This window comes from Ambystoma mexicanum, chromosome 9, assembly GCF_040938575.1.
Source record: "Ambystoma mexicanum isolate Mex_15411 chromosome 9, UKY_AmexF1_1, whole genome shotgun sequence".
Lineage (NCBI taxonomy): Eukaryota > Metazoa > Chordata > Amphibia > Caudata > Ambystomatidae > Ambystoma > Ambystoma mexicanum.
Window position 1 is genome coordinate 532,527,207 of NC_090931.1, and position 16,971 is coordinate 532,544,177.

A 16,971-nucleotide genomic window follows, 5' to 3' on the forward strand; every position below is an offset into this window, starting at 1 on the left:
TGTCAAACCAGCGAGGGTCTGAGGTGCCAAAACAGGAGTTGGGTGCAGAAGGGATTAACATCATCTCCTGGACTATAAATGGTCCTAGGGAAAAATGATGGCAAGATTGGGCAGCCTTTGTCCTGGGATTCGAAATAATGTATTTACATGAATCCTGGGTGGATTTATGCTGGTCTCCAGCTGGCTTTCAGGCTTTCAATCAAGGTGCTGTGCACAGAACACAGGGTAGGAAGAAGGAGGTCTGATAACTTTAGTTAGAAATCAGAGCAATGCTAACACAACCATATTGTATAACTCTCACCAAGGATTCTAATAAATGATGTATATAGGATGTTCTGTCTACACTGGTAGAAGCGACTTTGCGAGAGAATGGCTACATAAGAATACTGTTAGTCTTACATAAACATAAGATTCCAATATTGCGAGGATGCCCGAATGCACAAACTCTAGGGCAGGGGTCGGACACCTTTGGCTCTCCAGCTGTTTGAGACTACAACTTCCATCAGCCCTAGTCAGTATAGACAATGATGTGGAATCATGCGAATTGTAGTACACACATCTGGGGAGCCGCAGGTTGCAGACCGCTGGGCTAAGGTATGTCCAGATGAGATGGGTGTGTGGGGGGGGGCTAGGTTTTTTGTCCTCTCAATGAAAATAAAAATAAGAGGGTACATTTATTAGAAATGTTCATGGGAAGGTTTGCCTTGCACCATCTAAATCAATGTTATAAACTTGATATTTCAGTCTGCCTGACATCTGTAAATGGAAAATCATTTAAAAAAACTGCAAACATTTTAGTTGATATTAATAATTTACGCAGATGTGTTGTTTTTGAAATCATATATAATCCGGAAAGTGAGCACACGCATTGTATTTTAAGCAGGAAAGTGGATTGCACCATTGGGAATATCAGCCGTACATATTCAAGAAACAGGGGCAGATGAGCCCAGTTGCCCATCCAAAGTACCTGCCAGCAACTCAGTGGATTAAAGAGGTGTATAAATTGTGTTCGACTTTTAAGCAACATAGCCAAAGAACATTGGATTTGTCAGGAAAATTTGAGGAACTCTCTAGGTTCTTGGTTTATTGGAGGTCGTTAAAAAGTGATGAATTCGACCCACGACCACCATTTAAAATCAAGATATGGCAACAATGGGAATTGCAGAAGAGCGAAATATGCGTTTCATAGACCTCTTTGCAATATCAATCTTCCGACCACTCTGAAAGGAAAACTTGAAAAGGCTTATAAAAAACCCAAAAATATGTTCTTTTTTAAAGCAATGGGGCTTACTCCTTAATGTGTTTAAAGAGAAATATATACAGACATTTTGGAAATTGGTAGCTACGGCCACTAATGGGGGCTTGCATGGATTCGATATGCCAATTCTTATGGAGAAAGGCATTGACCATTTCAGGGCTTTTGCATGAGAATGGGTCTATAAATTGCCTACCGTTTGATGGGCCTATTGTGGTGGCCCCTTTGACATGTTCATAAATATTACATAGGATCAGGACCCTAAAAAAGGGATAATATAAAATACAAAACTATTGCACTTTATCAGGATTGGTCGGCAAGGATTGTCATTAAAACAATCACGTGCCAACCTTGCATGTCTTCTGCATCATGATGTTATCGTTTGAATATACAAAACGAGGGGTAGCTTGGACCCTTGCTGTTAGAGGCCAGTATTGCTGCTTGGTATATTACAATTACTTGGGAATAACCTTGACAAAAATGGTCTATGGGTAGCAGATAAGGATAGTGTGGGCACCGATAAATGAACCCCTGACGCGATCTCCGGATTTGAGAAGATTGATCACTGGTATGTGTTTCTTGCAAAAAGCTCACTGATAAGGAAAACGTATATATTATCCTGCCCCTTTGTATATATGGGGCTAGAAGGACGGTTGCGGCTTTTAAGCCTGTTCTGTCTGCCCACAACACTGTAATGACTCATGTGGTGTCCAGCTATATTGGTGGGGCACGGTACAAGAGAACATTATTGCAATTTTAAACATTTCAGTACTTCTCTATGGGGAAAGCCCTCTGGGTTTATCACTTGATTTCTATTCATATTTTATTAGTGGGCTTGACCAAGGTATTCTTTTTTCTGTTATTGGACATCAGTTTATGTCATCACCGTTCAAATGTAATTTTAATAATGTATTTAATAGTGAAAACCTAACATAATTTGTTTGATCTGATCTTATATGTGTAAACTTTAAAGTGGCACGACAGAAAATTGCAAACATTTGATTTTCAGTTTGTCATTTTCATTGAATGCAATTGGACTTCAAATAAATGCTTTCACTTTGCTTTTCTAACAAAATAATCAATCATTGCACATGGAGTTATAAGTTTAACTACTAATCTACCTGCATATGACCCTCCTTGCTTACCTTCTACTGCTCCCTGACACTTTCTCAGCTCTTGGCTTTAGTACTTGGGACTGACTCCCCAGTTTTTCAACTTGATGCAATGATAAGATACTAGAGTGACTTCCAAAACACCAACAATCCTGGTACCTGGCAAAGTACCCCATAGAGTTGCAAGCAAGAAATGTCATCTGCTATACATGGAAGATATGGCTACCTACAGCTCCCATACCTCAACTTCATGACAACACACATGTGAGTTGCAGTTCTGAAATGGTCAGCCTGAAAATCTCCACCCATGCACTACAGAGGAGAGATCCTTCTGTGTAATATGCTCTTGGAAGAACTTCATAGAAGCCTAATTAATATGGGCATGGTACATGTGCAGATGACGATCGCAATCTAGATAGAAGACAGTCCTGAACGAACAAGGTGGCATAAATTAATAAGCACCCCGAAACCGATTGGCAAAACACGGGTAGACAGTGGACAGATGTGCACTGCATTTCCGGTTCTTCAGCATCAGGGAGATCCTCCAACATACGGGTTTGCCCTTGGTTTGCTGAGTCCTCACAAAATGTCCTTTTTAACTGCTCTATTAAGAGGGCTTTTTCCTCCTTTCTTATCACGTCACACTCAGCCACAGTATAGGCTAATAAAGCAATCATTGGCAAACTATCTGTGGTGGTTTCTGCCCTGTTTTTAGTTTGTCATGTCTCCAACTCTTGGTTACATAATTAACATTAGCCGTCCCTGGGGCCACACCTGCCACAGTCTTGCACACCAGTATAGTCACAAAGTTACTATCAACAGATTAGATAAGAGACATCTGATGTTTAAATAATGTTGATTTGGATTTTAAAAAGTACATTGAAGTATTTCTCTGCACCTCCTTATTCTATCCACTTTTAGATAAGTGGCCCATGAGCTCCGGTGGTAGTTACATTTTTGCGTCACTACCTTGGGTTTCATCGCTATCAGAAGTTCATACCCAAAATCAAGAAAAATAGGTGCTTGTGTCATACTAAATTCAACAATCATGGGGGATACAAAATGTAAGACATCGCAGTTGGGACCTCATTGTGTTCCAGGGATTTCAAATCTCTTTACCTCATGTGTAGTAATCTTACTTAATATTGGTAATTGGTGCAATAATTCTAAATCATTTGATCGATTTAAAAAAAGGGCTGGCAGATTTAGCATGCAAATCTGTAATCTTGATTTTGTCAGAGCTTGTATTAGTCAAGGTGGTGTCAAGGCCAACCATAGTATTTTTTGGTTGTACTGGTTGGTCAGGGATATACCATTATTTTACTTCCCCTGTCCACAAAGATTCATCAATTGTATCTAAAGGCTTCAGGAAAGGCCTGGATGGAAAAATACTCTCATCCCTGCTTACAATTCCACTAGGGCAACCGTCCTCACGTTTTGGGCTCTAGTATTTTGAAGGGATTTTCAAGATTTCTCTTGGATGAGTGCCTTCCCAGCCATAGGCTCAACATTAGAGGGCTTATTGGTTATTATTGTAAGGTCTGGGATATACCCCTGCTGTTTTGTTAGTTTTGGGTTTTCCACTATTTCAAATCCCTCAGGGGTTTCTTGACAGATTATATCCCTGGGAAAGTCTGAGGCCAAGGCCTGAGCTGCAGTCATCATTTTTGTGTTTCCCTTAATACTGGTAGTGGTGAGGGGTGCACTATGTTTGTTCTTACAAATATGTTTCCAACCAGTAGGTGCAAGGATGGGTTTGCCAACATTCTTTGACAGTTTATTTCCCTCCAAGGCATTTCTGTTAAATCCTCCATCTTCGTTTACCATTGGCTGACTTATTTTATCAATAGTGTCGGTCATGGGTCTTGTTGATGCTTGCGAGTCCTGAATAATTATAGTTGGGCAAGCTACACTCTCCTCAGCTGATTTTTGTGTTATGGTACCTTGTTGTTTAGAGATTAAATGTATTAACGTTATTAGCTGGGCAACATCAAATCTGTTGATCATTATACATGTTTTTACACAGTTCAAATCGCTAATTTAAAATAGTTAGGGATTCACACTCTGTTCTAGTATTTCCCATAAAGGAGGAATCAGAGGAGGAAAGGCTTTCATCGTTTTGGTACAGGGATGCATATGCATTCATTGCGATTGTGGTTACATTGGGAGAGATGGATAAGTCAACAGCTATAGGACAGTTCAAATCAGAGATTGGGTAGGAATTTCTTGATGTTAAAGTTATTGGGTTCAGCCTCAATAGAGCTGCAGTCACCTCCAAGCTCAGAGATGCAGTACTCTTCGAAGGGGATGTTTAAGTTAACACTGTTTGCCAATAGTCCAGAATTTTAGAATTGAAACCAACCTGTTTGTAATTAGTCTGCTCATTCCACAACATTCCACCAGTGACCACAGTAACCATTTTCTCCCACTTCCGTCCGCGCCATGTTCTGCGCCGGACTGAAAGCTATATGACAGAGAGCAGGCTCAGTTCCAGCAGGCTCGTCTTCCAAGTGTGAACATGGGCAAAGGACTCTCCACAGTAACCACTTTCTCCCACTTCTGTCCATGCCACGCTCCGCACCGGACTGGAAGCTATATGGCAGAAAGCAGGCTCAGTTCCAGCAGGCTCCTCCTCCAAGTGTGAACATGGGAAAAAGACTCTCCACGATAATAACCACAGTTATTAATGTAAGCACTCCATGCGTGCCCTGGCCTAATTTTCAGAACTGTAAGACAAGAGGGCCCCCCAAACATCAACAAGAAATAGGCCCCTACAAACCCTGACACATCTACAGCCAGCGCTGTCCCCACCACATACCCCAATTTCTCTGAGCTCATTGGAGGCATGTGCCAGAAGGAGGCTGCATAGCTCGTTTGCCTTCGTTTTGCCCATTAGTTGCACCTTTCACTCCAATTCAGAGTCTATTTTCTTTCACAGTGCCATGCTAATCATTGGAGTCGTGTGCCATTGAAAAGCTGAATGCAGCAGTTAAGACTTTTGCTTTGTTAACGGGTCTGTTGATATTGCATAGGCAATCTGATATCCCCCTCATGTTTGATGCTGTCAAAGGCTGTTGCTATCAAAGCCATGGGTTGTGCAGCACATCAGAAAGATGCCTTCTGCCTCAAAGTGGGAAGGCTTTAGCCTTCCCGAGCCAGAGGTTGGCACCACCCATGATGCTCAGCTCAAAAGCAGGCAGAGCCTTCACAATAGCTTACAGACTGAACGATAAATCTGCTCTTACACGCATGGCTTAGTAGGGTTGGCTTTGTGGTGGGAGTGAATGTAAGGGGTCTAACCATACACCATGATTTATCACTCATTGGCACCATCTGCACAATGTACAAAAAGGTCCCATGTGAATCCTTATCTCTAGTCAGTAGGGAGTGCCTGATGAATTGTTTGTAGGTAAAGGTTGCTGAAACATGTTGCAAAATACCATATTATTAATTGTTTGAAAGTAAAGTTGCCTCAATTGATGATCACGTGTCCTAGCAGCCTGGCTTCCAGTGATAGGTTAGTTGGAGATTGCAAACAGAATGGTCAAACAATTAAACAAGTTTGGCATCCATTGGTAAAACAGTTAAGCATGTTTGGCAAAGGCTGGTGAGATGTGTAATGCCAGAAGGTCACAGGTTCAAATCCTGGCATCGCTGAGTCAGTCTTTCTAGGCTGATTAAGGAAGTACCCTATTTCTATAATAAAATTCAAAACTGCTTTGCTTACAGGATGGTGGCCGGGAAGGCTGAGCCTGCAATGCCTGGAAGGCTCTATGTCCATCCAGACTCCCCGGCGACCGGAGCCCACTGGATGCGCCAGCTCGTCTCCTTTCAGAAGCTGAAGCTGACCAACAACCACCTGGATCCCTTTGGACATGTAAGAGACAGTTGTGTGGGGGAGGGCAAGAAGGAACAGTAGAGTTAAAATAGGGCTCAAGATTAGACTCCTGCAATGGTTGAATCGATTTGTGTGATGTGACTCGCTGCTACAGTTTTTGTTCAGAAGTAGGACAAAGTGAGGTGCAGTGGGAATCCCTGCATCTGCCAAATGTTCTAGGTTCACCAACCCCCCAAATATTGTATAAGTTCAGCCATGGCAGCTCTGAATTGTCCTATTGCTGAACCCCCTGCCATCCCGTTGCAGGCGCATGGTGGAATCTGGGAGCCCCCAGTAACCAGTAAATATTGGCGGGTGCCCCTTGTTTGGAAGAGGACGCACACCAATATGTGGCTGTCAGTTTACACCACATGTTTGCCTGCGCCTATTGGAAATGCTGGGCTTTGTGCACTAGACGTTGACTAGACCCCATTGTGACTGCAGCAAATGGAGAACATGTAGCTTGAAACAAACGATACGTGTTTAGTGCACCACAAAAACCCGCCATTCAGCACTACACTAAGTTCTGGGTCAGCAGTTATTGCAGGATAAAGTTAATTAATATAATACTAAAATACATCATTACAATATTGCTTCATATTTTGACTCTCTACTCAAATTCACAAAACAATTGCATATTTGCGAGCAGAGAAGATTCACACACACACACTATTGGTTACATGCGCACATGCTGGAAACTGTGCAGTTTCATAAAGCACAATTGCATGGTACTTTGTGAAAATGTTGACTACACAAACATGGGCTACAAACATATTGACACAAAAATAAAGACTATGACAATATCTACTGGCAATTGTATGCTTTTAACCGTTCCACATATTGAACACCTTTTAATCCCTAATGAATCAGTGGGAGAATGTTACATCTGTATGTCATGAAACTCACGTCCCCACCATGTATGCCTACACCCTACAGACTTGTAGCATGCACTTTGTCACGACTATTTCACTGGGTAAAAGCCAGGTATGCCATGTCTAAAGCAGCATGCATACCCAATAAGCAGCCCAGGCAGCAAGGGCCAGCCAGGGTTTATTTCCATACACCTGTGCACAAATGGATGGGGAAAGGGGCAGAGTATCCCTGTCCCCAACTTGTGGCCTCGAGCTCAATCCTCAGGGTTTTTATAGGGTTTTACACAATGGAGAAGTCAGTAAGATACATTTAGTCATATACATTAACAATGAACTTTCTAGCAGAAGATCCTTTGACCGTGAGGGGCATGGCTTTAAGTGCGCTGCGAGACATGTACAATTCCACTCGGCCTACCCTCGTGCCCCCCCCAGCCCTGTTAGCGGCTCTCTCCATTAGACAGAACGGGGCCTGATCTGGGGGCAAGATCCCAAGTGACTCTTTTTTCCAGTTCCCAGGCGAAGACTCGCCTACATTGCCGATGTGTCATGTGTCACTGGGCATACCTTAGTGGCTCGCGTGATTGTGCCAATCACTCATATCCTCTTAGAGATTTTACTGCATCACCTCCTTAGATATGACTGTGATTCTGCTTTACCCGTGCCTCACATACTTCCAGGGGCCTATACAAAATAATATAAAATACTGTCAGCTTCAACAGCCCTAAAGTACAGTTTCACTACAAGCCCCTCACTGGCTACTCAGTAATAACTCAATGTCTAGCATACTCCACTTATTCACTCCTTAAGTGGCTCAGATGCCTGCGCTCCTACCTCCCTCAAAGGGTCTCTCTAAGAAATAAGTCACCAACTGGTAATATTAACAAATACACTTTTCCAGATCAAAATTCTTACAGATGTAATATCTATCATCAGCCAACAGATGTTTCAACCTATTGAGGTCTTCCTCAGGGTGAAAGTCTCTGAATCCTGTCCAAGACGTAAAACTTCTACTCAAAACGGCCTTCAATAATTCTCTTGTCTGTGCCCTGGATATCTGTATTCAATAGATCAACAAGTTGCATATATATTGCATAATAGCTTCTCTGTGAATAAGCTCCCTTTATCCCCTCTCTGCTTTACAAAGTTTACATCTGTATTCAGTAAGCTTTTTTGTAGGATATTTTTAATATGTAATGAAATATTTTTGATTGGGAATCTTCACTGGATTCCAATTACACATGCGCAGATTTTCACAAAGCTGTGTATTGTAATGAATTCACTAAACAGAATCTGCAGATACACAGGAACATACGTAGACAGGTAACAATGTTTTCACCTTTGTTGCTCACTTCCAATGGGATGTGGTACTCATGCACACTTTCAAAAGGTGTGCAATTAAATGTACAACTTTCAATCCCTCTCCATAGACGAGTGTGGGCTGTCTGCTTCTATAAGGCGTCCATCCTTTGTCAAACGTGTAAGGTTGCAGAGCATTGGGCATGCAAGAGACAGACGTGTGTGTGTCCGATCTTAAATATTCACTGATCCACATTGGTGCACCATCTTAGCATGATGGTGGGCGTATGAATATTCATGGCAGTGGACCAATGAGCTTTCATGAGATGGGAGTGCACCCAAACTCTTACCTGTTCACCGGTCAGCCAATCAAAACCCTTGGCATTTGCCAAGATGTGTGCTTCACGCTCATTGCTCAAGCCAAAACTTTCTCTTGTACAAACTTTTGGGAAGTGGGGGGCTTTGTGCTTTCGTGTTTTGCTTCCATGCAGTTTAATACACAACCAATTCAGTTGCCTTAATTGTCTTAATGTTTACAATGTTTCAATGTCCTTGTTTGAGTAAGTGAAGGGGTTATTGTACATGACTTCATATTTTCTATGTCCCGAAAACCTCCTAACATCTTGTGGGAATGTAATATTTATTAGAGACAAAAAAAAGAGAAACCTGCAAAGTAACTTGTTGTAACATCACAACATCCTTTTAATGCTCAGCCTTGATCCTTCGGTGAGCGCCCAGCTACAGGGACGATTTCTCATTGACATAAGGTTTTAGTTCTGACTCAAGGCGCAGTAAATCAGCAACCTCACGATTTCAATAACTAATGGCCACTGCTGATCCATGCTGAATTCAAGTGAGTAGGCACTTGCCCATTGGAACCAGCAGGAGACCCTTCCTCTTTCCATTCCTCAGCATGAGCATCATCCGGGTCTTGATTGGTGGTCAAGGATGACCTGAGTCGGATTCCAAACATTGGCTTATAGTCAAAAGAGATCTATGTAAAATAGATAAGGTGAACTTTCCAGTACAGGGAAGGAACTTGGAGAATCAGTGGATTAGCATAGGTTGAAAAATTCTGTGTCCCTGCCTAGGATAGCCGAGGTCAGACATGATCATAACTCCTTACCAAAGAAAAACTTCCTTGGATCCTGGTGAAGAATTTTTTCCTCTGTCCAGAGCCCAGAAAAAGGGTGCACTTTAAACAAAATCCACATTCAAGTTTGTACAGGTGACATGGTTATTTGGGCATAGTTTCTCATTTATTTCACCACCTGAATTGGCTAGTACTAAGCCCATATGTATGGAATGTGGCGTAGCATCTAGCGGTGTCGGGGGTGTAGGTTTCCAGCGCTCTCAATCCACAAATGACCATCTCAGAGTATCAGGACTTCGAGGCATCGCGGATACACCAGGTTTTCAGTTGTGTCACGTAATTTCACAAATGACTGCATTCTGGAAGGTGTGCTTGTTGTGGACCTCACTTGGACTATCTCACAATTAAGTTGTGTTGCTTTTAAGAAACACTGTAGTTAGGTTTTCTTGCTAATATTAGAATTCATTTGTTTGTCACTTTTGTCTTGTGTCTCTTCACATATGTTTGTCTCTTCTTGGGTTACCACATTTAGTTTGATACTGTGCGTGTGAGTGTTTTTTAAATAAAATACCATATACAGAAAATGACCGAATTAAAAATCTTTGATTAAATCAAAATGTTAAGAGCGTGCCCAAATAATTTGTGCACTGTATAAACCAGAAATATAAGGTTTGGACTTACCTTTGAGACCCTCTACTGCATTAACAAATGCATCCATGAGAAGGCCCCAAAATACCTGATCAACAAAATACAGCATGGGACCCTGTATGCTTCCGGCATTTAGTACTGTGGAACCCTGGCTTCACTGCAGTTCGAGGGGATGAAAAGGCTTTACAGTTCAATTACCCCAACTATGGAAGACTATTTCTATTAACACATCCCAAGAACTATTCCTACTGCTCAAAACTCCTCTTTTCCAGCCAGGAGGATAGTGGACAGCTCTGGGGCAAGGCACTTGTCTTGGAAACAATACAATGCGAGCACCAGCGATTTGATATCTGGTCTGTGCTTAGAGGCTGCACTTCAGCATAAAGCACAATATAAAAAGCAATTTTGTTTTCGTTTCCCTGTACTCACTCCTCACCAAGGGCACTGCTGCAAGCAGACACCTCTTCTGCATTCACTTCTATCAGCCGTGCATTCAATCGTATCAGCCGTGCATTCACTTCTATCAGTCGTGCATTCCATCGTATCAGCCGTGCATTCACTTGTATCAGCCGTGCATTCACTTCTATCAGCCGTGCATTCCATCGTATCAGCCGTGCATTCACTTGTATCAGCCGTGCATTCACTTGTATCAGCCGTGTAATGCAATTAAAAGAATTGAAGGAGATTTGATTAAAAGGAACCACACTACTCTGGAGGACTTAATTCCTCACCTACAGGACAGAACAACACAGAAGGCCCCCTTCAGGTCATGCCACTGCACCCCCACCTGTGGAGTACCCCAAGAACCCGACTTCTGTACATGAACCCTGTCATGACTCAGGCACCAACAGACAACTCAAATCCGGGGTCTCATCCCTCGCCGTCCTTTGGCTTTGTAAGTATCCGACCACCCTTCCAAGGCTCTTGTGGTAGGTCGCTTGTCATTCGTCACAATTGAAGATGTTTCTGGGTGTTCTTCTCCTTATGGGGTGGCGTCTAGGACACCACCTTTCTTTCCTGTTCTGAGTCATCTGAACTTCGGCTAAGCGCTCGGCTCTGGTGAATCTTTGCCACGATCTTGATGGCCCAGTAATCAGCAAGGTTAGCCTGGTTGGTGGTTAACACCTGCTCTGCCACTGTTTCTAGTAGAGGGTTCTATGTTATTTCATCAAAGTAAGTTACCTTATGGTAATTTACTTCACTGAAATTTCACTGTGGCTTTTTATCCTTTTTTTATATTGGGAGGTCTGCCACACATACCTCTAATACAGGCCCCTCAGCCATTCCCACCTCCCCTACAAGCCTTATCGCTCTGAGGCCTGCGGGCGAGTTGGCGCTTAATATAAATTCTATAGAATAGAATCCCTAAACACCAATAGACATTGTACCTCACCACAATCACATTTCAGTGAAGTACACGACAAGAAGCTAATGCACTTCAGTGAAATAACAGAACACACACTCCGAGAACTTGAGTGTCAACCACTGTGACAGACCTCAGCCCTTTGACTTGGCCACCTCCTCCTCCTCCTTCTTGCTTTCCGGTGTTGCGCTCTCCTCTTCCCTCTTTTTAGGATGGAGCTTCTTTTCTCCTCAATGACACGTAAAGCTGTGCTCCTCTCCTCTCTTTTCCTCGTGTCTTCTGCCCACCTCTCTCTCAGCTCTATGGTCAGCGCCGCCTATTCGTCTCCTCCACTTTTCAGGGTTCCAGCCGCTATTCTACTCCTCTGCCAAAATCGGTTGATTTTGGACTCTACTCTCGGGATAAAAAGACCCCCAGGTGCCCCTGCCACTATGTACTTAGCTTCATGACGACACTCGGGGTTCAGGTACTTGTGACCTGTATGCATTAGCACTGCAGGATTCACACGTCAAGCCCCCCCCTCCCCCTGCCCCCCCTTCCTTGCAGGGTCATACTCAACCAGGCCACACAAATGGTAGAGGTACACTCACAAGACCACAAAACAACCTAACGAGAATGTGTTTTAAGGTGATTTGGGCGAGAACTGTTGCACGCGTAATGTAATCTTTTTTTTAAGTGGAACTGCTGCTGTCCCACCTTAATTTGTATCCCCCTAAAAGGGATAGAAATGCTGTGGGATGCGCTGCCGGCACCAGTGTGCGTGCCTGATGCGGGCCTCGTATACATTAGCGCGGGGCGGGCTTGCTTTAAGTAACGTATGCAAATAAAGAGGCGCACGTAAAAAAACGCGTGCTTTGTCGTGACTCTGTCCCGTCGTATTTCTAGGGCACTGAAGCTCGTGTTCAGTTTACTTCATCTTCAAACTTGCTTTCATGCGCACTAAGCTCACCCATGGCGCTCCGAGCCCCGACCACGCTGTGCAGAAAACGCACTCGCTTTGTGCTCCGCGAAACAAGGTTCCGTTCGTAGGAATGACATTTTAATGGCGGTGTACGGGTTATTCCGAAAAGCTATTGTCAGATAAATACCTTCCTGGGGAAATATATAGAAACAAAACAGAACTCGATGGATGCCGCCAGTTCTAGGTCTTTCCATTGCAGTCTGTGTTAAAATACAGGGAATACTTCACAGAGTTTTTAAAACTAATGGCCGCCCGTTGTCAGGACCGCGGAGCGAGGTAACACTGTGCGCCCTCCCTGGGTGTCTTGGTCGGTAAGTGATGTCTTGAAATGTATATAGGTTAGTATTTTAGTTTATTTTCCCTCTGCTTTGCAAAGCTTTGATGAAAGGGTGACAAATCGCTCTCCGGGCCTCCACAATCTAGGCGCCCCCCTCCCCCCACCTCTGGTGGGTCTGTGAAGAGAAGCACCTGGAGCCCATCCAGAGACACGTTTAAAAAATATACATCGCCGCACACAGCTGATGGAAAACGTGAACACAATGTCGCATCTGTAATCCTCGCTCCTTCCGTGCATAACGTTTAGTTAGACACACTTACTTGCTCTGCGGTAGGAACATTTTTGGGAGAAATTGTTTATGGTAATCAAATAATTTCTGCTGTTCCAAAATATATTTGCTTTTGATCACTCTTAAACAGACATGTCATGAGCATGTTGTGTCACTTGTAAAACAGGTGGTGCGACTGCTATTTCCCTGTTCAACTGAATGTGGACACCTCAAGCAATTCCATGCGAATTCCATGCGCTGTGCAGTGCTGTAGGCACCAAACATGAATATAAACATTAACAAATAAATTAATAAATCCATAATGCGTTTCTACTGATGAACACATGAACCCAAAGACGTTGCTGCCACTTAACCGGAAAATATAGTTTAACTGAAAACATAAAGGGCCTAATGTTATGGAACGTTTAGCACAGTGCAAAAGGGCTTTGGTTCACAGAGCGGTGCAAAGTGTATTTTTGCAGACTTTGCACCAGTGCAAAGTCACTTTGCACCACTATGTGAATCAGGGTGTTTGTCGGGTTCCATGTGATAATGTCCCCGCAAATATATCGCCATGCAAGGATGGCGCTGTTTTTTTGCAAAGACAATTATCATTAGGAACATGCGGGGGACACCCCTGCAAACCCCTGAATTTTTTTTTTCAAAGGGAGCGAGCACACTCCCGCAGCCCCTGCTCCCATTTACCCCATATATTGTGCCCATATATAATGTCGCCTGTGCCGTTTCCTGGAGACTATATGCAGGGCGACATTATATATATACAGGGTCATTATTACCTGATACCGTTTGTTGGCAGTGCAAAGTCACTTTGCACCGCTCTAAACCTTCTATGAATTAGGCCCATAGTCTGTGGGAGCAGGCTATATCAGCCGTTAATGACCAGAGATGAAGTTAAGGGCTCAAGTGGAAAGCAATTGAACATACTCTCTGGAGCTGTTAATGACTGGCACCGTTATCTAGGGCGGGCTATGATGCAATTAGCACCCAGGGGAGTAATAACGGGCATACTCAATCGCTCCCGGAACGTTTAATGTGGGAGATGGATCAGGAGATGGCAAGGCCGGTTGTTTGTGGGCAGAGGCAGCAGCACAGGGAGGGAAGACCAGAAATACAGCACGTGCAACGAGAAGACTGAAGAAAAAACATCGGGTGGAGTGATGACTCTATGTCAGGGGAGAAACCATGTCCTAGTACACAGCGTTCACTTCTCCGTCAATTGCCTGCTGGGAGTTGTAGTTTCAGGTCACTTCGATTGAATATAAAATGGCATGTAGTAAAACTAAGGTAAAAGCAAAGACCCTAAGGGGCGACCTCTTAGCAGGGTCAGGGTGTGGAAAGGACAGCAGGTGCATTGGGGCTTGGCAAGAGAAATAGCAATTAAAATAACAGGCAAGTAGAGTCCGGCAGAGAAACATGGCACCTGCGCCCAGCCAAGGAGATGGTCCAGGAGGCAGCCAAACCCAGTGATCAATGCCTGCATTCCTAACCATCTGATTGGCTCAGGCGCACCCACCTGGTTCCGATCAACAGTATTGTATAGGACACCGTGAAGGACGTGCGGCTTTTCTTTGTTTCCTTGCCCCAGCCCAGAGTAATGACTACATTTCAGCTCTTTCATTACGTGTAGAACGCCTGCAAGCCCCAATTCAGTGCGGCTCTTCACCGCCTTTGGTCCTGGACTGAAGGCAGTATCATGAAGTGGGCGGACAGTGCCATAGGTTCTACCTGCCAACAATATCTTCTGCCGCATGTCGTCAAAGGTTACATCATGCACCCAGAGTAAATCTGGGAGCACAGAGATTGCAGTGCGCGGACAACATACATCAATGAGTGAGTACTGGAGCCATTGAAAGCAAAACTCCTGCACACCTTACATTCAGAACAATTATAGAAGCCGCATGCAACACAGCTGGGGCTAACATTATGCGGGATATCTTATTGATTGAGTGTTCACATAAACCTCCATGCCTCATCTAGGTTTACGGGCATCCAGCAGCTCAGCATTCTCAGCACCAGCAGAGCAAACATTCAGGGGGGCTTTATTGCATTTATTAACATATGCTTAGGGGTGCTATCATTACATTCATCCACAACTGTTGACATTTCTGAGAAACGTGGCGCCCACCTTTACGTTCCTCTTTGTCTACAATCCTCATATATCGATAGTGTATTTTTGCCCCCGAATCTTCTGCAATCCAATATTGTATGATTGTTCTTCGGAGTGATCTGAATTTTAATTGGTGCACCCAGTAGTCTCTTCCTACTCTAATCGTTCATGCTCTATTGATGTCAATGGCTCAACCCATCAATTCCTCAGCACTGCATGCCCTTCCAAGCATTCTTACTCGTGAATCTCCCACCCCAACTAGTTAGTCGGATCATTTTCTTATTCAATTAACCTGATTTACCCTCCCCACCCCCCCCCCCAGCCACTTCCTCCAAATCCTTTCACCCCCATCTTCTTCCTGGTTCAAATGTGATCTTTCAAAAATATGACTCCGTCAGTAGAAGAACAATATTTCTCTTGATCGACTTTCTCACATTTTTGAACAGCTTGCATGGGTGTAGGGAGTCTGGAAATTCCTACTCAACAGACTGCCCGGTCCATTGCCAGCGATTGCGCTCCTCCAAACCAGTCCCTCATGTTCTCGTCCCGCTCCTCCATAGTTCACTGATGCTATCAGACCAGACTGCCTCGGTCTCTGCAGGAAGGAGCAAGCTTGTCTCATGACACCTTTGTCAGAGGGGAAATTTAGTCTGGAGCAGCACTTAATCTAAAAAAATATATAATGGTATCAGAATTAATAAAGCAAGTTATTTTAATACTATTGTTGTAGCCATGAAACATTAAAAAAAGATCTGTTCTTACTCATTGCCATCATCTTCTCCATGCTCTCCAGATATCCCCATCTACTACAAAGGTCAGCACAATGCATACGTTACTGAAACCATATGTTTCATCCCCTCTCACAAAGATGCAAGGAGCCCCCCTCCCCATCCATCTAGAGCTCTTAATGTTCAGCTGGTGGATGCATGATTCGATGGGTGAGGAATGGATGGGCAGACGGGCAAATGGACAGAGGGACAGACAGACAGACGTGCACACACACATCTTAATATGGGTCATCGAGGGAAACATATGTTTTATTTTGGGGTCTTTGTTTCCCCGCTGCCTAAAAAAAGAACATATGCTTCTCTCTCAGTTCAAAGAATTTCCTGGTTACAGGCACCAGCTCCTCAGGCTGGCAAGCTGAGGGCATGGAGAACGCAGCTCCCTGTCAAGAAGGAGTGCTCAATTGTGTATGATTAGTTCGTGTTGTTTACAGGTTTTGCAAACGGGAATGAAATATATGTGTATGTATTTGGTTAGCAATTCATATAGAAATGCTGCACATGAAATTGGCAGGTAGAACGTTCTCTCAGCACCGAACAAGGGAAGGTGTTCAATAAAGATGGCACCAGAGGATATGCAAGTTACCCGCTAGAGCTTTGAGTGGTCATGACAGGTGCTTACCAGCTATTTATACCCTGTTCAAATTACACATAGGTCATGCGTCCCAGGTCCCAAGCATGATGGGGAGGCCATGCAGCACTGACTACAGGCATGTTGTGTAGGTAATCTAACCCAAGCGCTAAGGATTATGGGTAGGTCCTGCAGCAGTGGCAAGCTTTTTGGATTGGTCATGCAACAGTGGTCCCGTATCTCATACAGATGAGCACCCCTACGTGCCAGACAAAGATGTTAATGTTAAAGGATATTTGTACCGCGCACTATCACCATCGGAGCGGTCCCCTAAATCCACTTTCTAGAGTGGCCTTCCAAGTTATTTTAAAACTGAAAAGCAGAACTGCATTTTGCAGACTTTCCAGGTGGTGCAACTGGTCAGAATGATACCCAGCCCCATCAATACTCATGAAAGATCCTGCC

General features: G+C 43.8%; 1 protein-coding gene across 2 annotated transcripts in view; it reads left to right on the forward strand.

Annotated features, from left to right (window-relative positions):
- Positions 1 to 16,971, forward strand: part of TBX4 (T-box transcription factor 4) — a 613,533-nt gene that overhangs the window by 419,201 nt on the left and 177,361 nt on the right. For both annotated transcript variants that reach the window (XM_069615083.1, XM_069615082.1), the window contains exon 5: positions 6,097 to 6,244. In XM_069615083.1, coding sequence (XP_069471184.1) covers positions 6,097 to 6,244 — 148 coding nt within the window. The remainder of the gene's footprint in view (positions 1 to 6,096; positions 6,245 to 16,971) is intronic.